General features: G+C 36.6%; 1 protein-coding gene across 1 annotated transcript in view; it reads left to right on the forward strand.

The window, feature by feature from the left end:
• The window catches only part of LOC108553197 (potassium channel subfamily K member 18), a 33,879-nt gene that overhangs the window by 7,169 nt on the left and 1,222 nt on the right, over nucleotides 1–25,488 (forward strand). Inside the window, exons 4-8 of the mRNA XM_017907997.1 lie at nucleotides 7,354–7,510; nucleotides 7,935–8,013; nucleotides 8,326–8,486; nucleotides 9,441–9,625; nucleotides 14,114–14,263. Of these exons, the coding sequence (XP_017763486.1) occupies nucleotides 7,354–7,510; nucleotides 7,935–8,013; nucleotides 8,326–8,486; nucleotides 9,441–9,625; nucleotides 14,114–14,220 (689 nt within the window). The 3' untranslated portion in view covers nucleotides 14,221–14,263. The remainder of the gene's footprint in view (nucleotides 1–7,353; nucleotides 7,511–7,934; nucleotides 8,014–8,325; nucleotides 8,487–9,440; nucleotides 9,626–14,113; nucleotides 14,264–25,488) is intronic.

The raw sequence follows: 25,488 nt of genomic DNA on the forward strand, positions 1-25,488 counted from the left end.
TCGACACCGTGTATCGCCACCGATTAATTAATCCGTCGATTCTCCGTGTCCATCTTGAACGGTCAATCAGAAAATTTCCTCCCGCCGAGAAAAACTCGATGAACCTAGCAAAATTTGCTTGCATTCTCCTGTAATATCCTGCATAAGACGATCTGAAAAGGTTTACAAATGAAGACAGATAAACTTAAAAATAAATTCATAATTCTTAAATAATTTGGAGAGTTTGAACCAGGGTATTTAACTTCAAGCCTCTTCCTTTGATTTCATGCAACAATTAATAATTTTGATTAATAATTAGTAGAAGAATTAGTAATTTTGATAACATAAAAGAATATACATTAAAATTAATTATTTCTAAGTCAAATAGATTACCTCCTCTAAAACAAGTAACTTTTGTCAACAGAAAATTGTTAATTCCTCTCTGTACGAGATCCAATTAAGATTTCTGACAGAGTCCAAAGTCTCCTTTGTCATCTGATTTTTCACCAGGAAGGAGGGTATGTTAGGCATCCAATTTACCCCATTTTTCTATATTGCAAAAGTCCTGAGTCTGCTAATTCAAGCTGAAAATTGGACACGATCTTTCTCAGTCATCCCGAGCAGATTTCACGATTTTAACCTATCTGAACGGGTAATAAAGGGATTCCTCTTCGTCCCCGGAAGAAACGTGCTGATGCGAGATCAGGATCGTTCAGTTTCTCTAAACAGGAGTACCAAAACACTTTGAACAGAGGATTAATTATACGAAAAAGCGTCGGGATTCAGCGTTGATTGTCGGACCAGTTTAAAGGATGGAGCCGATAACGAGGCAGACCGGTTTACACGAGGGACTTCGGCTGAGTTTACCTGCAAGTTTGTTCCTCGTTACAGAAATTGCTCGCCGTTCGATCATTTGGGTACACACAGACTCGGTCGTTAAACCGTTAAAGTTTCGTCCGACTATTATCTTAACTGAAACCCTCTTGGTCAAAAGAGAGGCCGGTCGTTAAAAATATCCTAAAATCATCGATCGTTCACCGTCTCGAACGTGTATAAATCATTCGTTCGAGCGACGAAATACGCTTATTTCTTTTCGTCTATGAGGTGGTCTAGAAGTACAGAAATAATTTTCACCGAGAGAGGGACGTTTGCTAAATACAGAATCGAGAAGATACAGTGTTTAGCCTTTACTTCTTTGAAATAATAAGCCTTCGACTTTGATCTCTTCTTTCCTTCCAGTTAAATTTTTCGCAATTCTTTTAGCAGTGAACAAACGTCTTGTTATACCCAAGTATTTAGAATATAATTAAAATGACATCACACAATCGGTAAAAAGGATTAATTTTGTGCAGCTTATCGCAATTGCAATAATATTAGTTTCGGTATTAAATAAGAATATTCTTCCCAATTTCTTCTGGAGGAAAAAATATCTTTCTTCCAAAAAATATTCTTCTACTAAGATATCATCGTATTACAATGATAATCATTAAAAAGTTCCAATTATTTGACTTAGAATTTTTAACAAGATAAAAATCTAGAAATTGGAAGCACGCTCCAGTATCCAAATATGGCGAATTGCGCGTCACCGATGGACGGAAATCGACTCTAGCACGACCTTCGCTCGATGATCTTGCGAGGTCGCTTGGAATATGAGTCAATTAATTTCCGATTCAGCGTCGTTGACCGCGTTTCCGAAGGACGTGTTTAGCCCAGCCCACCGACAGCCTGTTCCACAGAATAAATCCCGAGATCGTCGATCGCGAAGAACCAGCAAATAATTTCCAATTTCTACAATTTATATCTCCAATACTATAAACAGCTCCGACTCGTCGCGTCCCTAAATCACTAGCGCCACTAATAAGCTGTCCGGCCGCTTCCGTGAACTAAGCAACGCCACGTGAATCGTGTCATGGAAATGGGAGTGGAACGGCAAAAACACAATAAATACTGACAAGACTAGACTCGCAGAGCAGATCCATCGAAGATCGAGATCGAGGGACGCAAGCGTGTCCGTAACAAATGTTAGGTTCGTTTAGCTCACAAATCATTCTCGAGCGGAAATATTCCACGACGTTCCTTTTTCCGAGGCATAACGGCGACTATGATATTTCTTTTTTAGACAAAGCCCCGGGAACTCGGCGGAGCTGGTAGATAGAGGGAATTAACGACGCAAACTTTTAGCGCGTTAGAGGGGTGCAGGTGTGTGCGCGCGCGCGAGCTCGCGCGACCTTTTAATTAATTCCGGGGGCCCCTCGTCCCTTGCCCCCTCCTCGCCGTGTCCTATCACCCTCTTCTGGTTCGAGACGAGACCCTGCTATCCACTTTATCTCAACCGTGATTACAGGCCAGCAGCATCAGCCTAAAAGGGTCGGCTAGTCGACAGGCAGATCGATTCGCGAGCCCACCGTAGCCCGGCTAACGATAACCGCTTTTGGAACGCGTGAAAATTCGAGGCCACAGGGACTTAATCGCTACCGAGTAGCAGACTCCTATAGGGAGACCACGAAACGCGATAGTGAATTGGTAGTGTCTTATGTTCTGATCAGTTTGCGGTCTAGGGGTAAATTTAGAGGAATTTTTTATTCCTTGAGTTTTGAAGTACTCGAATAGTCTATTTTGGGTGTTCCAAGTAAACGAATTCTTGAGCATTTGTCTATATATATAAGTAGACGAGTATATGAGTACTGTAAGTTTAGCATATTTAATTGGTGTATCTACTATTTGAGTCAACGAATAATAAAATAGCAGATTATTCGAGTAGCCATGTAAGTACATGCGTGAGTAATTAAGTACTCAAGCAGTTCACCAGTTTAGACCAATTGATCATGAGTACTTGAACCCTTGAGTACCTGGATAATTAAGTACTCAGATATTCGACTATTTATACATTTGATTCTATGATAATAATATGCATTTAATAGTTATCCTGGTACTTCTATGTTTGAATAAAATCCATATGGAGTTCCATTTAACCTTCGTGACCCTAATAAATATATTCATCCGCTCGTGTATAGTGGATTCCATTAATCAGAAATAGAAGTCGAATTAGCGGGTCATGTTACAACGTTACACCGGGCAAAGAGCAACTAGGAAGTTTCGTGGCCCGATACGAAACGCATAAATCATCGACGATCCACGTAATCAGCGTCGCGTGGCACTCATTGACGGATCGGGGACATTAGTGACAGTGTAACGCGACGCGAAGGAATTATTGGCGATTAACGGAAAGTACCGGGAACCGATGTGTCTTGGTAGGCCGGTGGGACGCGCTCGTTATACCAGGACCGATAATTTCGCCGTAGGCCAACCAATCAATTATCAAGATTAATCGCGGCACGCTCGATAATTCGCAAACGGTCCACTTTATTTGCCCAACAATTTATTAATAATCCAAGAGAACCTCTGCTCACCTCGCATTGGCTCTTCGTATAATAATAATCCGATCCTTCATTCTCTTCTTAACCAATTTCCATTATCAACTAAACAGATTATTATCATTATGGTTACTAATCATAGATATATAAATTTATACGAGCAAACTTTCTGTCATGTACATTAACGATACTTACATGATTTCTATACCATTATGTATCAATTATAGTTACATCCATGGGGATACAGATTCTTATTACCTCCTGTAGAAATCTCCATAATCATTGTTACTGCTATTGCAATTGTTGTTCCAGTTTATTACTGAAAAAAACAAGTTACGATATACCGCTCGTTAAACCTAACCTATAAACACAAGATTACCAAAAGTAACCTCGACCGAGTCGTCAAACCTATACTTCATCTCCCCAACTTTTACATCCTCGTAGAAGAACAAAGCTGTCCTCAAACCTGTCTCACTTTCCAATAAAGAATCGTTCTTTCCATCTATTACAACCGACTGCCAAAACCGCCGTGTAGACCCATATAGCAACTGTCGTAAACGCTACCGTAACCTCCTGGTTAGATTAGTATGTAGGAATCTACATACGTCACACATGTACGGTTTGCTCGCGTAAGTATGGGAATATCCTCATTTCGCGAAGTGGAACGTCACTCGAGCCGGACAGAAGGCAACACGAACGACACGCGTGGACAAACGGGAAGCTCGTTCAGGCGGGAAACGCGCTGTCGTTTAAAAATCGGTACCGAATAAACGATGCGTTGACGACGGTTTCGTTTTTCGTCTCGTTATTTCTTCGAATATTCTCGGTCCCCGTGGATCCTCGCGTTTAATAAAGCATCGGGGTTTCGTTCATTCGACAGGATATTCGATTTTTCTTCGTTTTCGCTGCACGGAAAAATTGTTCCTCCGTCCTCCTTTCATTCGTACTACTTGTTCAGCAATTCGCGCGTGATGGTGGGGCGCGTGTGCGTGCGAACGGAAAACATCGATATCACGAAAACGTCGAGCGACGTAGGGACCAATAAAGCCGGAAACTCAGCCTCGGATTATTTACGTTCGGAGCCGCTTTATTATAATTTATCGACGATCCGCGACGCGGTGATTTGTTTAACGCCGACGGGGCTTTGGGCTTCCGGTATCCGGTTTAGAGTACTGCGCAAGGTAATTAAGTTCCATTTGGTCTTATATCTATAAAACTGGCAGAAATCTACTCTCCAGTTGAGGGGTATATATAATTTGAAGGAAATTAAAAGAATCGAAGAAGAGTGGATGAAGCGAAAAGGAAGATGAGATGTATTCAACGAGTGGAAAATGGTATTTAAATGGCTTCCATTGTCTAGGGTATGGAATATCTATAAGCAATTGAAAGCTCGAGGAATTAACACTAAAACTATTACAAAGACCGATCCAATTATATTTGCTTTTGTAGTCACTGAAAACGTGTAAATACCATTGGTAAAATTAATTTTTAATTTCGTAAAGATAGAAATATAATTGCACATACATATTTTATCTTATTTTTCAATTGTAATTAAAATTTAATTTAATTATTAAATGATTTATTTCACGCGAATTTTCCAACCTTTTAAGGTAAAATAATTTAATTATTAATCGATGACTGAAATTTATTTCTCGTACATTCACATTAAATAATAAAAAGAAAGGGAATTTCAATGACTATTATACCAAAAATTCGACCGATTCGCTTCTCTTCGATTCCCTTTCACGACGAGCGAGTTACTGGAGCAAGTTGGAGGGAAAAATCTGGAAAGCGAAGAGAAAAGACGGTAAACAATTTCAACAGCAGGGTCCTTGATAGTCACGGCCCTTTCCAGCCGTAATTCCTCGAATACGATCCATAATTCGACGGAACAAGGCTCCAGGGGGAAGGGTTGCGCTCCTGCTAAAAACTCGCCCCTTGGGAGAAACGATTCTACGTGATATCGCCGGAACTTTCGACTTCCGCCGATCTTTACGACGCTGTCGAACGGCCGATGGGAGCTTATAGTCGATTAAGTAATTAATATCGTGCACTCGCGAGAGCGCGCTCGATCAGGCATTCCTTCCTTTTTATAGTCGTCGCGCGTTCAACTTTGCGCGCTGTGACTGATGACCGCTGATGCCGGGGGTTTAATTAAAATGCTAGGGGCTACTGGATGATATAAAATGTTACCGAACTGTGAATAAGATGAGGTCCCTTTTTCACCTGGAATTTTTTCGGTTAAGCTTTTTCCACGGTTTTTTAACTTTTGCCTCGGTTAAGTTTCAAGGAACTGAAAAAGCGGGGAATGTTTATGAAGGTGCTTCCTCGGACGGGAGTTTAAAAATTCGCTGGATTAATCTTGTATCAGGTTTGAGTTGCAGTGTATACGTGATCGTTAGAAGGTACATAAGTATACTTGGTGATGAGGGATCGAAGAAAGTATCGGTACTTTTTCATCCCCTATGAGAAGATAGATTGGTTGGTCGGTTCGTTCGTCAATGAGTAACGTATTATGGGGGGTTTCGCACTCAGATTTGTTTACACTAAGAGAATATTTCGAATTTTCTTTTAGCGAAATTAATAAAAATTGTGGAAATTAAATAGTGCTCTTAAAAACGAGTTCGAATGGCTGACGTGATTCCGGATCATTTGATTATCGAAAACGAAAAAACCAAAAGGCATCTTAATTAGAATAAATACGATTATAGCATGTGCTACCAGACCAGCGAAATTTTGAAAATTAAAAAAATGACAGCATTTTGTAGTTTAAATACCGATTTTCTTCGTGCTTTTCGTCATTTGGGTGGTAAAAAAATTAGTAAAAATCATTAGATTTTTAAATCCATGATACACGCGATAAAGGTACATTCGACGAAGGTCTCCTCTAAATTTGGGATCAATCAGTCAACTATAACGCGAGATATCTCGTCAGCCAGTTCGAAAAATATAGTTTCGAGAAAAACGCGTTTAAAGTTTTTGTTACCCGTTGTATAATGCCTGTAAACCGCACTTTGAACATCTATAACTTCGATATTTTTACGAATTCAGAGAAATCCTTTCACATGAACATTTTTGAAAGCATACTCTTGGAGAAAATGTAAGAAAAAAAAAATCGATTTTCTTAAACCGGATTACAACAATACTCCCTTAATATAAAAATAATTTGATATTTTAAAATCGTTTTGATATATTCTTTGGATACTTTGCTGAATTTATTTTTTTTTTTTTAGAAATGTACGTGGCGGATATTTATGTATATATAGAGATAGGATATCATGTGCAACAGGTTGTTTAAAAATGATTGCAGTGATCACCAAATTGTGGTACGCGAAGTGGGAGTTCACTCGCGTTAAGTTTATGTTAAATACGATTTATACATTAATTAACTTTATATTAACGCGATGTAAGTTGAAAGTTCTACTGTGCATATTTTTCACGCAGTATTTCGTATCCTTATTAATGCATCATTTTATTCTACCACGCCACCATTACTTTGCTACGGGGCAATCCATTTAGATTAGTTCTTTGCGTTTCCATTAGGATAAAAATACTGCGATCAATCCCAACTGGTTTTTCTCATCCTTTTTCCCCTACTTTCTTTTATCCGAGTAAGAATAAAATTTTTTACAATAAATAGCTGAAGGTTCTGTGACAGATCTCTAAAAATTCTATAACAAATTCCCAAAAATTCCGTGACAGATCCCTAGATAAATCCTAAAATTAAATTTTCAATAAGAAAAATTAACCTTAAGTACTATATTATACAAACTAAATATCTTTTATTCACCTTATCTATTGTGCTGTAAATCGATTAAAGATATAAATCAAAAATATAAGAAATAAAATAGCAAAAGATTGGATACATTAGGTTTCATGAGAAGCTTTCAAATGTTCCCTGCAGAACGTTGAAAATTTTTCTTTTTATTTTTTCTTCTTTTTATTTTTGAACGAAATCCAAAGATGATGATGAAAGAAATAGTGGCGATTCGGTTCACAGGTTACGGGAACATTTGTCCAAAGACGAAATGGGGCAAAGTGGTGACCATAGTGTACGCCATAATAGGCCTGCCACTTTTCTTGCTTTATCTGAGCAACATCGGTGACATTCTCGCGAAGAGCTTCAAATGGACCTACGCCCGCTGCTGTCTGTGCAAGTAAGTCCCGTCTGATTCTTCTTATTTCATCCATTTCTGCTTTCGATGGATCGTTACGGAAACGTTAGAACTCGAGCGGAAGAACCACTGTTATTCCGGTACACGACGATTAACGAAATTCGAAAGGAAAATCCATTTTTCTCCTAAATTCACAGAACAATATTTTTCTACTTAAAAACAGGCTGAAAGAACCACTGTCGCTGTCAATATACGAGATGTTAAGGAAATTTCGACAGTAATTCTATTTCTACCTAGACCCAGAAAATTATATTTCTTCCACCCTTCATTAAAAAAAAAGAAAAAAAAAAAAATGAGAATTAACAAAATTCGAGAGATCCACTTTTTTGACAAATTCTTTTTTCGACAGGAAATTGCACTTTTTTCCTTTAAAGGAATATTTTTCTTTTCGACTTTTTTCTTGAAGGTGTCGCAGAAGACCAGTAGAAGTACCGCCTAGGGGAAGTATACAGGATGGCGCCGAAATAAGAAGAAATCATTGGCAAGTAAGTTTCGGGGTTCAAACTTCATCAGTATTGATCTACGAATTAACCCGGACAGTTTTCCCTTAATGTTGAAAATCTTCAATTCGCGAGAAAATCTTAATTTCGTGTTATATAACTATACCCAAAATCGATGTTGATAAAATTCATATAACTCCTTAGCTTAATTTCTGATAAAATCGCTATACGTGATTAATGTAAGGATTTATCGCTAACACGAATTTCAAGACCTTATATTCCAAGGAATATAAGATCTATGTGGATCGATTTAAGGAGAGTAGAATTTTGCAATAGTATAAGAAAGTTCGTCGACAGATGGTTGACAGGGATGGAGAGGAGATCGACTCGGTCAATGTGAACAAGGAAATCTCCATGGAAAATGATAGAGTAAAAGACGAAGGTGACGACGACAGTAGCAGCTATGACCCACAACGTGTCACAGTGCCTCTGACCCTCTGCGTCGCCATAATGGTCGGGTGAGTATCATCAACACAATTACACATATTTTTAGACAGACAAAAATCCACCACGTTCCTTAAAATTATATTACATTACGTGAAATTTCGTAATAAAAGAATTATTACAATTTTTCACGAATAGTGAAAAATTCACTATAAATACATCTTGAAATTATAACCTAATAACTAAGTATAATAATTAAACGAGAACGAGTTTAATAATTGAAGAATTTTATTAAACACGTTTTTTCCAAACTTTTATTTAATCCCTCATAATTCTCAGATGTTTAAATATTTTGAAAAATATTTCTCTACATACTTTTCTTCTTTTTACCATAAACATCGCCGTAAATTTTTGCTTCCACTATAATTCCACTTCTGTAGCTACATTCATGTGTTTGTCAGAGACCTAATTATAAACAGCATAATATATAATTCCGATCATGCAATTACATATGTCATTAACGATAATTACACTGTTCAACACGAATTATAGAAAAGATTAAAATTTGTTGTGCAGTGTTAATAATGTATAATATAATTCGAGCGAAATGTTTTGTCGTCAAATTATCTGAAATAGGTAAGTCATCGTAGCAATATATGAATTTATGAACGATCACTATAGATATTATACCCACGACATTTTTTAACTCTGCACGCGAAATTAAATCGTTCATAATTTTCCTACCATCATTATAATTTCCACAAAATTAATATTTTCGAATAAAACTTCCAAATTCTCTGAATCGCTGGAAAATAAATTACCAAAACTTTCTTAATATCGCTTCTTAACCAGTTTATAGTATATCGATGAAATCTTTAATATTATTATTATCCAACAAATATTCAATTTAGTCAGAGGTAAGGTAGAATAATCTGCGAATACCTTCATCGATCCCCAATAGTGGAGCGCGATTTTAAGGGGAGAAATCGCGATTACGAATGACTGCGTCATTTCGAGGGACTTTGCAGGTACATCTGGGGCGGAGCCATCTTGTTCTCCGAATGGGAGGACTGGAACATGTTGGACGGTTCTTATTTCTGCTTCGTCTCCCTGTCGACCATAGGTTTCGGCGACATCGTGCCGGGCGACAAAATCTACGCTGCCCAGGGCCTCGATCTATCCTTCATCTTCTGCTCCATGTACCTGATGCTCGGTGAGTGGCGACCGATCTCGCAGTTTTATCGGTTTTGACGTTTAATGTTTCCAATTTTCCACAGAAATCCATTTTTATCTGCTAAAATTTCATTTCGCACGCTCGACTTATTCCTCCAATTTCTTCGCTCGACCAGCGGCAAAAAATCACCCTGTATATATCATGTTTTCAGGATGCGAATTTTTCAAGCGATTCTTCTCACTTTTGAAAACGAACAACCATCTGTGAGAACTTCATTGTACGCTTCCGACCTATTTCGTCACGAAGAAACATCCCTTCCACGGTTCTCTAGCCACAGTGGACCAAGCTGCGTATAGACCCTTGGCCCACAGCGTGTGTCTCATCCGTAACCCTATGTGGGTTGATGATTCGTGAAAGGGTTAAACTGTGTCACCGTGGCGAAATCGTAACGGGAGTTAATGCACGCGACTTAATAGTCCTATTCAGGCTGGTTTCCAAGCACGTGGCTGGCGACACGACAACGAGCGACCCGTTCAATAGCGTTCCCGCTGATCCGATTCATTGAACGAATAATGTAATCCAAGCTCGGAGAAACTGTGCCCCATTTTATCCTATAAATAAACGCATTAGGATCGATCGATTTCGATCTACAAATTGATTCCGACAGGGACGCCTTGTTCCACGTGATTTATCATTATTCCCTTCGATTATATTGAAAACAGAGTCTGGCACTGTTACTTGTTTCAGCTGGTTTCCGATCCAGTTGCTTTCGTGATTGATAGACTATAATGATCTTTTTCCTTTCCTATTTTTAACTTGTTCCTTTATTTCTCATTATTCTTTTAATGGTAGTATTTATTTTGGACATCGAGTCGGCCTTATAATTATTTTTACTACTTGGAATATTGGGATCTAACGTTAGAATGGTTGGACACTTAATTTATTCGTACTTATCGTGTAAGTAATTCTCTGCTTTGTTGAGAAACGTAAATCGAGAAACTGTAGAATTTGTTTATTAAAAGATCCATGATCTTGTTATTCTAATTAGATTTCCTGTAATTTGTTTAATAGTTTAGAAAATGATGTAATTGTGATAATATAATGGTGTCTATTTTGATGAATATGATCCCAGTATTTCGTTCAATGATTTTCGCAACGTTCTCTCTTTTCTCTCGCGTTATAATGATTCAATCATCCTGACAGAAAAGTCTTTTGAGCCCCCATCCCTCGTTACGGTACTCAATAATTTCGCTTTACGCCGTGAAACTGTCGCCGCATGGAAACCAGCCTTTAAATCCTAAAAGCCTCGTGGAAAAGCCACGAAAAGGAAGGAAAAATAAAATCGTCGATTCCATCGATCAGAAACTATCGATGCACGAAACACCAATGCGCATACGTGCACGCAAGTTTTTACTGGACGAACACCGAAACAGGCGTCGTAATTGTTTCTTTGGCAAAGCGACAATTGGATAGCCGCGGATTTCCGGTGGAATACGATGTCACGTGGACAGACTTGATCGTTTTCAAAGAGCTCGACAGCTTTAATTCGTCCAACTGTACGAAATATCTACTTCAAACACTATCTCTTCACCGGTTAAATTCCCACAGGAATGCAACGTCCCGCATAAATATGATATTGGATACAGGCATAGAAAAAGAGAAAAGAAATTGGAATTATTGTGAGTTATCGTATAACAAATTACCGTTGCATTCCTCTCGGTACACTCGTTAATTTTAATTCGCGAAATTTTCGTTTCAATTTCTCTAGCTGGAATTATTCCAAAGAAACTTTCGCGGTCATTCGTTGATTTTCCATGATTTTAATTTTTTAATTTCGGCTGTCATAATATTTCGAAAGAATTATGCACAGAGAATTTTATACACGGAAATTCGTATATATAGAGAATTGTATAGGAAACCCTATCGTGTAGGAAATTTTACGTGTAGAGGATTATATCATATGGAATTCTATATATTACTGCCTATTGTATCTGTAAAGAATTTTGTCTGGAAAATTCTGTGCACAAGAATTATCTATAGAAAATTCTCTATGTAAAGAATTTTCTATAAAACAATTTCATATATAGAGAATTTCATATGCAAATGATTTTCTACACAAGAATTATAAAGAAGGAATTCTATATAGGGGAAATTTTATATCTAAAGAATTCTCTATGAAAGAATTATATATAGGAAATTTTATATAGGAAGAATCTTATATCTAAAGAATTCTATATATGTCGCGTATTCTACCTGTAAGGAATTTTATATCTAAAAAATTCCCTATGATAGAATTATATATAGAAAATTTTGTATAGGGGAAATTTTATATCTGAAGAATTCTCTATGAAAGAATTATATATAGGAAATTTTATATAGGAAGAATTCCCTATGAAAGAATTATATATAGGAAATTTTATATAGAAAGAATTGTATATCTAAAGAATTCTATATATGTCGCATATTCTACCTGTAAGGAATTTTATATCCAAAGAATTCCCTATGAAAGAATTACATATAGGGAATTGTATACACACAAAACCCCATACGTAAAACATTGTATACACAGAATAATTCCCTATACGAGAATAAAATATAGGGAACTCTACGTATAAGAGTTCAATATAAAATCATATACAGAACGACAAGAGTTACTCGGGAATACAGATCTCTGGTTCCTAAAATTCGCCGGTTCTTCAATGCTACCACGGCCGTGGCGTGCACTTCCAACGTGGTTAATGAATCGGGGAACCAAAGTGTCGCGAAACGTGTCAAGGGTCAGGGAGGATCGATCGCGTTTTAGCCGTGCGCCACTTTGTACGAGACCAGACAAAAGTTTGACAACCGTCCCCAATTTCTTCCCCTCTCGCTTTCCATGTCGTACACCCTGTGTATCGCTGCCGATCGCAGCGGGGAAACTCGATTTTTCGATTGGCATTTACGCGACGATGGAAACGAGCCTCGAGCCTTTGAAGCGCCGCTTTTTCGAGTAACGAATCGAATCGATGACCATTTCCTAGCGTCCTGTCCGAGTGTTGGTCTACATCGAGTACACCCGCGATCGAGAATCGTGTAGATATTATTATATTACGATCCTCGAAAAAAGTGCCCCTACCTGCAGATTCTACCATCAAACGAAGAATATTCGCGGCCATTTTACTTTTCCCTTATCACTCCGCATTCTCGTGTTTCGAATTATCTCGGATACGCGCACCGATAAAAGTTGAGAAATTTTCTTGTTCTCCGAGATACACTGAGTAAAAAAACGTATGATAAAATTACGAGAAAATTCGGATTTTAATGAAAGCTCGCGTGGATTTAGATTATAACGAGTTCCACATGGAGCCATTTTTTTATGGCGAGAAATCTTTTCGAGGGTGCCTAATAGACCGCTAAAATTTCGGTATCCTATGGTGCTCTGGAAAAAATGCTTTTCCGAGATTTTATCACGATAGGGTAACAGAGGATTGAAAATTAAAATTAAATATCCTTCGTATATGTTTCGTTGTGTACTGCACTATTACGTTATAGTTAAAAAAGGGAAAAATGCATCGAAAATTCAATAGTTGATTTCGTGTGTTTAAATTGATATTCGAAAAATTATTGTATACGTGTATTGTATACAATGCATACAATGCTCTGCGTACTCACAAAAGATTCAGTATAAATAAAAAATTAATTTCTTAATTCCCTTTTTAATTTTGAATTTTTAATGAAACTCTGTGAGCACACCACACTCTGTGTGGATATCATAAATATCATATGCTTGCATGAAAAATTAAGTAAACCTCGTTAATACACCCTAACAATATTTCATTTTGCACTTAGTATTTCTTCGAATTGCATAATCGAATGTGAAAAATGATAATTAGAAAAAACAAAATTATCTTCGTATTTTGTTAAAAATATAAATAAAAATCTTCCATTCGAGATATTTCTTAGAAAAATAATTCATAAATAAATTACTATAAAAGAGACAGAAACCCTGTACATTAAAATTAAAAACACGTTTCAGACAAGATGCTGAAAAAGAAATTATTGTTCACCGATGTATAAGATCTCATCTCGTGATCCAATTTTTAATTTCAGTATATGCATCTCGAAAAATAAAAAGTGTGCAAAAGAAAACGAGTTCTCGATAGCTCAACTTTCACCACTAAGTGGATAAACGAGATTTATTGGAATGGAAGAGAGATAACACGAGAGATTTATTAATATGGACTTAAAATAATTTGATTGGAAGATTTCTATTAATTATTATTTGCCGGAGATAATCGGGAAATATTAAAACAGTCTTCGATCCCGGGTACTCGTGCATATCTTCGGTGAATTTACATCGGATTGAAACAAAACACGATTTTCCTGCCGATATAATTTCTATTGCGTTTATAATACGATCCTGCAATTTATTGCGTAATTCCATTCGTGGAAAATTCGGTCAATTAACGTGAATTAAATTGCATTCGCAGTGGCGCGGTTGGAAGATAGAGAGAAGGTGTATGCTAATGCAAGATTGACGCGTTTCAGGTATGGCGCTGATCGCGATGTGCTTCAACCTTATGCAGGAGGAAGTGATCGCAAAGGTGCGAGCACTCGTGCGTACCATTAAGTACATATTCCGATGCGACAGGTGACCATAACCGGTCTCAACCTCGTTCTGCGCCTCTGCGACGTTCGGTAAGTCGAATCTTGTCTCGTTTTATTCATGATACACGCGAATTGATCCTGACGCGAGATTGGCTCCTTGAGGAATAGGACACGTCCTAGGGGATCGGAATTTTTCGGAAAACACGCGAAAGGAATGGTGACAGTGTGCCTTTTAGAAAACATGAGATCACGAATCGCTTGAGACTCTTATTTCTTAGTATCGAGCTTTTGTGAACCCATACCGGGATTACTATACGGATCATACATATTGTGAGTTGGGTGGATAGAGATGATTTAATTGGTTAAAATAAGAGCAGAAATTTTGAACATTTGGGGTAATAAATATTGACGGGGGATGTGAAAGAGGGTGGAAGGTTAGAAAAATTAGTTTAGGTGATCGAAGGGGAATGGAAAGACTATTATAAGACAATAGATATCGTTCCCCAAGAATTATCCCTGGGAAAATGATTCTAATTACCAGGTCTCACTACGTGAAGATGAAAGGAATACGAAATAAATAATAAAAGAATATGGAATGAGTATGAAATAAATAAGAGGAACGGAAAAACAGAAGTTGGAGACGACGAAGGCAAAGGTTAGTCTAACGATGATTTGAAAATCGACCTATACTACTGTCCCAAAATTCACGCAAGAAGAAATTTTGATAGAAAGCACAGGTTTTCAATTAAAAATTGTAAATATTGCTCAACAATAAAAATACGTTGTTCTTTCATGTAGCGCTTCATTTTTAATAACCCTGGACTGTCAGCTGTCACACTGTCTATTCTTTTACGATGGCAACACTTTACCACATAAATGGCGCGAAATTTAAATCTTGCATAAAGTTTGGGACACCTTTTAGAAAAGAAAAGAAATATACAAACATACATACACACACACACACACACACACACACATATATATATATATATATATGAATTAGAAATAGTAAAGGAAGCTAATCAACGAACTACATTTGTTAATCTTTATAAATACAATCTTTGTTAGAAACAAGGTATGAACCCTATTTTAATCGATATATCTACGTAAATTATGTCTAAAGTCTAAACAACATAAATTAGAAGAAGATTCCTAATTGATCTCTGCTCCCTAATTTAAGAAATGAAAATCTTAAGATCGCAGCCAATTAGCTCGTATTACTTGCTATATTATTCATAACTGTATCATAGCTATTAGTTATGTATGATATAACTATAGTGATACAATTAGGAATTATATGTCAAATAATACCGATTGCCCAGGTCTCACCACGAGGAGGTGCTGCGAATGGAGACCCACCCTATCCACGACCCATCCTCCCTCCATTCGCGTAAAAATTTACTTAATAAATTTCCTGTTTGATACACGTCTGCAAAACGTTCGATCTTTGATCGCTGTGCAAAAGAATGGCAAAAAGGATTTAAAAGAAAAATCGACGCGAGAAACTAAATCTGAAAATGAAAGATAAATTTATTTTCTTAAACTATATGTATAACTCTATGCAAGACGTTATTTCATTTCTCTGTCAATATTTTGCATTTTCATTGGCACAAAATATAGATAATTAGAAAGACAATATTTCGTTTATGCAACGAGACTTTCTTTGTTTCTATGCATGAAAATGTAGAATAATTGATAATTAAAAAATTAAAAAAGAAAAACCCTCACCAGATGAAACGAAATGTCTTGCAAAGAATTAAATTTATTTTACTAACTTAATACTAGTTAATACTACTTATTACTAATTATATATAAACTTAATTACTAATATGCTTAACTACTTTTACTTAACCTTAATACTATCTAACTAAAAATGTTATATTACTTAAATATTAATATGGCTAACATTATAGTGTAAGTCTCTGCTTACATATTAATTTCTTATTTAAGTACTAAGATCTTAACTTACAAGTATATTACTTAAACATAAACCTTACTTAGTTTAAAAATAGCCTACCTGACTAAAAGTCTAATTTGTCCTACCTAACTACAAGTCTAATTCATCCTCCCTAACTAAAAATCTAATTCATCCTACCTAGATAAATATCTAATTGTAATGAAGAAACGAGAAAATACCATGTGACTGCTTTTCATTTGTGGTCCATAAGAATTCCTGAAACAAATTTTGTAAATCCTACTTAAATAAAAATTCGAATTATTTTTTATACGTCATAATATATGTATAAAACCTGGGGGCAGGGGGTTATATATACCTCATGTCTATCAAAAATTTAGAGTTGATTTTATATCCTAATTGTTATGAATCAGGGATTGTTTAACACAGCCCACCTACATAAAAGATTAAAGATTTGATTTAGAACCCTATCTATACAAAAATCTGAATCTTAAATGGAAAAGGAAAGGAATGTGGGAATTATATGGAATTTAAATTTTCTTGTATTATCTTGTAGGTCTCACAATGGTTCCTGAAACATATCAAACTACAGAAAATTTAGTAAAATCATGCGATATGTAATTAATTATAGTGATTAACGTGGTGAGATTATAAATAAATAAATGAGGCTCACATACCACTTTCCTTTAAGTTATTTCCTTTCATGTTATATTATTCTACTTCTGAGCCTCTGACATACTTACATATTTACATAAGCTTGAATATTTGAAACGTTATCAAATATGGCGATACGTAAATCTTATAAATTAATAAATCTGAAACAAACTTATGTGCTGGATTAGTAGATAACAAATTTTTTTTTAAATTCACAGCTGGAAGAAAATAAGTTTTATTTAAAAAGGATAATGATATATAATAATTAAAGGTATAATGATACTCGAACAAAATTTTTCCAAAACTTGCAATTAAAATAATCACATTTTACTGCAATTAATTTATACAAAAAAAGATCAAAAAAATAACAATTCGAAAAAGTAGCAAAAAAAAAATATTTGTACGAAAAGTTAAATTACATACAAAACCATTTTGCTGGCAAGATTTCTATTAAAAATAAACGAGTTTCGCGAATGAATTTTGATTGATGCAAAGCAAATTCGGATATTCGTAAATTTGCCAACAAAAAACCGAAGATATATCGGTAAAAAAATAAATTGTAGTAATGAACCGTCCCTACACTATTGATTTTAAAATACGAAATTTTTACATCTCGAGTAAATTAATACTCTAAAAAATATCACTGTAGCAATCATTATTTTGCAAGCCTAATTTGAAAAAAATTGAATCTTTCATAGAAAAAAAAAAGGAAGAAAAAGGTTATTGAAAACAAAAAAAAACGTTACACAGCAGTGTTTTCATTAACAAACGTTTCAATAACAAAGGGCGCTGAAAAAGAAAACAATGGTAGCCAGAAGGGCCACCAAAACAAAAATTTTCACTCCATGTAAACCCGAGTAATAAATCGTGAGTGAAATATCATTCTAAATTTCGCAACGCTAATTCATTAAATCTATTGTTAATATAAAAAATTCACAAAATCAAACGCGAAGAGTGCTTCATGATATTTAAGATAAAAATTAATTTAGAAAAATTAGTAAAAAAAAAAAAAAAATACAAAAAGGAGAAAAGAACAGAGAACTCCCGAAAACAATCATATTAAGATGTATCAATTACAAACGCAACACTAATAAATACTAATTTATGCACTCATATGAAAAAATACGCAACACTAATTGCGGAGAATTATGGGCAGCCATGGTCTAAGCTGCTGATGTGTGACCACCCATATGCAACTCTATAGCTGCAACAGGTGATTCTCAAGAACAAGACTACACTTCCACAGTCCCAGTGGAAGAAATTTGGGCATTACGTATTCGCAACACTACTTGAAAAAACGCGATCATGTTTCAACGCAACACTAACTATAAAGGTGGATAATTAAAAAAAAAGAAAACGCGATAAAGTAAAACGCAACGCTAATTCCTGAAATGAATTTAATAAAAATTCCTATATCTATATCTACAAAAAGCTATTTTTGAAAAATCCCGATTGGTCAAAATCGCAACACTATAAACTTAACCAAAAGCTAATAAAAATTTTCTGCAATTTCTAATATTACAAATTCTAATATTACTATTTAACAAGGAACACTAATTCATATAAAAATGTATGAAAAACAATCGCGATCTCATAATTCGCAACACTAAATCAAACGCGATCGTTACTTTATCGCAGCTCTAACTCAAACCGAAATCAACATTTGTTCGCAACTCTAATTAAAATCGCGATATCAGGTCTCCTTCGCAACTCTAATTAAAATCGCGAAATCTGGTCTCCTTCGCAACTCTAATTAAAATCGCGAAATCTGGTCTCCTTCGCAGCACTAATTCAAACCGTGATTAATGACTCGCAACGCTACTTGCAAAAATCGCGACTTGCCCAAAACAGGTTGATGGACCGATGTACATCGGCCAGGAAATAAACTACTACTACACGCTACTAAATAAGAGCATAGTGACAAAGTAGTAACAAGAATAATTCCCCATCCAAAGTATGGGGAATTATCCCTAGGCCGCCCTCTTCGTGACAGTTTGTCGGGCAGCCTCTGCTTCTTTCTTCGGGCGCGATGCCCGCTGAAACTTACATCTAGGCTCGAGATTTTCGAATCGCAAACCAAAAAATAACGCATAACCAAAAATATAAATCGCGGAAACCGACCAGAGTGCGCATGGACGAGCAACGATCGCAGTGATCGGCGTTCGTGCGCATGCGCAAAACCTCGAGCGTGCAAGCGTTCGTTTCGGGACCTAACCTCGCGACCACGACCGCGATGGCGACCAGAGGTAGCCAAATTTGAAAAAATCGATGGGTAAAGCTAGTGACGAATGGCAACACCCAATCGTGCCAACTTCACTGTCGATTATTCAAATTGTAATTCCTGAAACAGGTTGTGCACGCGGAAACGCGCCTACCCGACCAGAGACTGTGCCAACCTGCCCGGCCCTACCTACTTATAATTAACAGATACACCAGAGAGTATACTACCTGCCTACCTGACCCTATATTTAAAAAATGGCAAAAATCAAGCATTCCAACACACCACACTCCACGGTTCTCACACATACACCCGGGGGCAAGGTCCTACACTACGAGAGGCTGTCCCGGGACACCTCCGACACCCGAGTGTGAACATACTACTTGCACACTCTAAATGTACGTACCATTTACTGAAATCGGCTGACGAAGGCTAGGGACCTTTACGTAAAACGCGAGAATTTCAATTCTCGGGAAAAAATTCGTAATCGAGGAAATACGAAAATTGGTATCATCAACGCGATTATACTATCTATAATCTGCTGTATCTAATGACAGATTATGTTCTCCTATTGTAATTAATATTTACGAATTCTCAAAGTTCGTAAATATAAATTTTGGGAAAAGGGAGCGAAGTAATTGCACGAACGACGCAATTCCACAACCTAACCTCAAACACAATGTGGAAAATACGTCGCGCACGATACCCTAACTCATCGTCAGCCGCTAAAAAGATTATTACAAGCTTATCGACTATGGTCATCATGCCCATTGCCTCTCACCCACTCAAGTAACACCTGGGCACGTGAGCGAGTTCCTGACAGTGAACACGGAAGGGGTTAAACCTGAAAATCCTGAACTAAAAACATGATTATCGTGTTTATCTAACGGAGTTTCTAAGTTTCTTTCATTTTGTATTTTTTCAATTTATTTACAATGAATTTACTTTACAAAATTAACGAATTATTGAAATTTGAACATTGAAGGAAAATATTAACAATGAACAAGGAATTTATTTGTGAGAAATAAAGACTCGATGTAATGAAATAATTGACTCTAATTTAAAAATTAATAGAAATAATCTCAGATGATTTCTTTGTCAAAGCATTTTTCGAAAATATGAAAATAGAGTTTAAATTTATTGCTTTGACTCCAAAATCTACCTGTCGCGAAATGTTTTCTTGCACATTATATTCAATACATTTTCGAACGAAGGAAAATTAATAGTAATATTAATATATTTCAAATTCAATTAAAGTTTTATCTATTAAAACAACAATGATGAGGCATATAATCATTGTTGCTGTGTCATAATTATAATTTTCGTAGCAACGAAGTCGAAGGGTATTCGACTTCTGCGCTATAAAATTATTTTAATATTTATTCTATAATAAACTAATTAACAATATCGTATTATTTATGTTACCGATATTATGTACGCCAATATATTATGAACGAACTGTCTATATTTTATTATTATCAAAAACGCGATGTGCAAGAAAACCTATCCTAAATTAATAAATAAAACACAAGAGACATTTTATTACTACTCACGTGTATAATAAATACCCGTGGTCACTATGCTCGTCAAAAATTCTACGTAATACAACCAATCACTCGTGCCGATTTGGACCTTTCATCCTACGACATGATTGAGTGATCAGAGGAACCAAAATGCATGCGACTCACCATTGCTGCGAAGAACATTGCTGCAATTACTGACAAGAAGTCCTGAAGAAAACCGACACCGTGAAGACTGTCATGGCGGTAGGCTCACAGGATGCGTGGAAAAATGGCGGCTGCAGAAATCTGTAACAAAGCATCGAATATTATAGTCGGTTCTTAAAGGCACTCATTTGAAAAATTTTAAATAGTGAAAAGTTGAAATTTTAATATAATTCGAAATCTACTATACTCTTTATATTTTTATTCTTTTCCTTTCGTAATTATTAATTATTAAAAGAATTTGAAAAGACTACAAATTAATTAATTTACAATGTACAAATATACTTACATTTTTGGCTTCTGAAGCACCGTTGGGTCCTTTCCAAGGCAAGAACTGACTCTAATACCGGTAATGAATATTTTTGAAAAATGGTGTGAATAGATAAAACAAAAGTAAAAGAAAAATAGAAGATTATTAACGCGTCCGCTTAAATTTCGATCGGCGAACAAACACTGACTCTACTTTTGCGTGTGTCTGTTATGATTGTATTTTGCAAGAGCTATTGGGCTCTGAAAAGGAAATGTGGTACTCGATACGTAAACAAACACTGACTCTACCGACCGCATTGCTCGCGGCCACAGAAATTCCTGAGAGAAAAAAATTAGTGGGGCAAGGGGGATGGGGTGGAGAGTTCTCTCCCTGTTGAACGTTTGTTAAAGAAAACTACTGCTGTTTTTATGAAGTTATTACAGCTGGCCGTTACTCGTTTTGCTAACGGTGGATGTAGGAAACCGAATACATATTTGAAATACCAATTACTAAATGTAAAATGTTAAAAGTGTCGTACCGTAATACAACTGAGTGCAAGAAATTATACGAAACGGTTCATTACTATACTTTGAAATATGTCTGCACAACCATACTGCGCGATAACCGTTTTAGGATTGCATCGAAAATTGGTCGTGTCTGTAATTGAGATTCTTTCGTGGAAATAAAAATTATTGTTCACGGGCAAATTATGACGTTGTTTCAAAATATTCGCGATCGAAATGCAGTAAAATGTGAGTTATTTCAATTTCTTATTCAAATATAATGCATCTAAAGATGATTCAACAAGTCAAAGTACTTACGAAGCTATGTTACCTCTGGTTTCGTTATAATAAGTTCAATATTACCAAGTTTTCATGAAAGGTTAGCAGATTCGAGGACAAACCATCATGGCGGCCATATTTGATTCTCCAATACGTTGGCGGCCATATTTGGTTCTCAAATACGCTCGTTGGCGTCCACTGCGTCTTACGTGATCCTTGCAATCAATTAATGATCTGCAGAAAAGAAAATATGAAATTTAAAACAAATATACGAAACCGTAACTAATTATGATACATTTAAACGATCGTATTTAAATTTAAACTACTGGTAACCTCAACGACCAAATTTAAAGTACTATCAAAATTATAAAACCAGAAAAGATGTAGAAACCTATATATATTTGCTATGATAATGCTCAAAAAGTTAATAGATAAGCAGGTATTAATCGAAGGAAGTTAGCAGTAGCGTATGAATGATAAGAGAAAAGAAATGAACGTACTACGTAGCAGATAAGCCGCGGTTACGTCCGTACAAGGCGACACGTCCGGTCGCCACGAGTTTCCGTAGTGGACTAACCTAACCACGCTGTAGTTTCCGCTAGACGGTACGCGGATTCGTCGAGAAGCGACTTCCCCTTCCACTTCCAATGCGCAGCGGACCGTAAAATCCGCTGAATACAATAGGCAGATACGTGAACGGTCGCCTCGTTAAATACAACGTTACATTCCAAAACATTTCTTGGAACACTTGACATAACAGGAAGTCGCCGGTTCGAGCAGGAGTGATAAGAGAAATCAAAACATTGAAAATTTGTTATGGCTTTGGAATTATACGGCGTGGTTCGGTGCCTGCCTGTGCTATGACGATTTCAAATTCCTGGGCCTGCCACGTCTCTCGTCCGGTCAATGAACTATCTAGCGAAAACGACGTCGCCTTGTACGAACTATATAGGGTATCGCAGCAGCAGAAGACTGTAAAACCGAGAAGTTGGTGATTCTATATGAAAAAATACACCAAAAATGAAGAATAAAATTTTTTCATTCGAAGCTTCGTTATCGGGGAAATAGAGTTTGAATATTCACCGAGTACGCTGATGTACTGTTGGTCCAGCGAAGGCTAAGTAAAGTACACGCGTACTTGCTGAATATTATTCATGTGGTATCACCCGGTTGTGTTGGAACACCCTGTATATAGCCTACGGTGGACCGAAGATTGACAAAAAGTCTCGATTGTTACCGATTTCGTTAATAACGACGTGTCTTCTATAATAACCAAGAATTTCTTGATTTTTCCGTTTTCATTATAAATTTATGCTTTGGGCAATTTACTATTGATAACAAATTTGATAATTCATACATTTTTTATAAACTATAACTGTATTCGCACTTCCATGGGGTAAATTCCCAGGATACATACATGCATGTCGAGATATTTTTATTTCCTCTATATTTTTGGCTAAAATGAAGTACTACGTGAAAAATAAAGAGGTTAGAAGATTCGTCCTGATTTTAAAACTTAGATGGGAGTTTATCTCTTATCAATTTTATACTAAACATTCTTTTTCTTGTGTTATATATATGAAAAAATTTTTATATGCGTGTAGAAATCAAATGTCATTAAAAAAAAGAAACAAAATTGGAAGACAAGAGAAAGGTTTAAGGATTTTCTTTACCTTTGCATAATGGTAGTTAATTTGTACCAAGTCCGTGTTAAGACAAAATCACCGTGACAATTTCACGCGACGAGCTTTGGTTTACGGTTTAATCTTGTCGCGAAGAAAAGCACGAAAATCCCAGCCACGCGATAAATACGATGAACGAGCTAGGTATTTTTCGAAAAAATGCAAGACCTTCCTGGACGGTGTCGTCAAACGGCAGGAGAGAAGTTGTTTCTGTCGGCGACGACTCGCGGAATAGATAAAGCGAGAAGCAAAAAGGAGATAGTGGGTGAAAAATGAAGTCTTCTTTCGAGAGGAAATATAATAGGGGCGTGAAACGATCGATCGACGGGAATTTAGCGCGCCGAAAGATCGAGCTGGAACGCTCGTTTACGCTATCAAAGACATTGCTTTCATTTCCTCCGAGCGATGGGACCTCGAGCGAAAAAGGAAAGCGCTGAAAACGATATATTTTATATCTATGCAAGGCAGCGGCCATTTTCTCTTCTATTCGCGTCGCTAGAGAATTTTTCAGTGTACGCTAAATGTCACCAGGTTCATCCGATGTTACCAGATCTGCGGAGTAAAATACGACGGATCCTTAATCGCGATCGAAATGAAATTTTCCGATCTTGGAGAGAAATTTTAGAAATAAGTACGGTGTCTCAAAACTTGCGTCTCGTTTCTATGAAAGGACGGAGAATAGATTGGAAAGGAACAGGAGCGATTAAGTAGCGAAGAAATGGTAAGAGGCAGGCTCGATTCGCATAAACTTTGCCATTTCCAAGAAGGAGGAAAAATTGTTCAACGGCGCCTCGAAGATTGCCGGCGAATCAGGGAATATCGCGAACTTTCGTTAGACGGTGTCGTCTTTTTTGGCCATTAAAGGCCGCTTTAGAGGAGACATAGCCTCGGGTGAAGTCGCTTTAGCGACGACCACGAAACTTTCCTTGAAGGAATCAGGCATTAGTGCATCTTTGGAACGAGCACACAGGAGCTCGGCCGTGGAAAATAAGCATAAGCGTTTTCTTTCTTCACTTTCAGAGAAAGCAGTCCACTATTTAAGAGGATATTCCACTATCACTGTAGAAATCGACGATATTTGAGGATCTCACTGAAAAATTACGCTTATCTAATTGTAAATGCAATCTTCTTCCACGAACTTGATAAATACGAGACATTGTATTCACAAGTAACGTTTATCTAGGGACTTTCCTGGGGAATTTTCAAGCATTTGTAACTACGTACATTAGTGATACATTTTAAGGTTAGGAAACGTATACACTTTTCTGTTTCCTTGTTCTGGGGCTATATGTGCTTATATAACCAATTGAGTTTTGACTGATTTCATAGAGTCAAGAATATTTATTCACATTAATATTCGCTATATTTTTCGGAATTAATTTTAAACTTAAGAACGGAAGTTGAAGTTCAACTGTACTCACAATTCCCTTGAATTAAAGAACATTTAACGATAGAAGAAGCGATTTCATTACAGAAATTGATGACATTTCCCACGACTTATTCTTTAAGGAAGATTAAGAGGTTAAGATTCAAAGTTCCTGAACAGGGGGCCGCCATTTTCCGCTGAAGGGATGCGCGCGAAAATTATGATTCCATCGGAGGGATTGACGCGACGTCTGTTATACAAACAGCGAACGGAAAAGATGATTTTCGTTTTTCTTCCTTTGCTTTCTTCCTTTCTCTCGTCCCGCACAGCGCGTTCATCCCCTTCCGGAAAAAATTTGAAAGGGTGGAGAGCATGAAAGGGGCAGAAAATAAAGGGACCACAATCGTCGAAGGTACAAAGACGAGTTCTTTGAAATCCCAACGCCTGGCTTCGTCGGGAGAAAAATAATAAAAAAAAAAAGAAAAAAAAAAGGAAAGGGAAAAAGGGAAAACATCGCAGGCACCTCGAACGTGGGAGAAAGAGCGAGAAAGAAAAAGAGGAAGGGAATTACCTTGTACTGAACGTTATACTTCGGCGGAAACCTTTCGTTTGCCCGAGTTTTTGAATAATTAAATTGCCTCTCTGTTCCTCGAGCTTAATACACCGGTGGTTGTCGTTGCTTTCGTTATTGTCGCTTTGTATCCTAATCGAGCGGATGAGATCT

This window comes from Eufriesea mexicana, unplaced genomic scaffold (genome assembly GCF_001483705.2).
Source record: "Eufriesea mexicana isolate 0111107269 unplaced genomic scaffold, ASM148370v2 scaffold9538, whole genome shotgun sequence".
Classification (NCBI taxonomy): domain Eukaryota; kingdom Metazoa; phylum Arthropoda; class Insecta; order Hymenoptera; family Apidae; genus Eufriesea; species Eufriesea mexicana.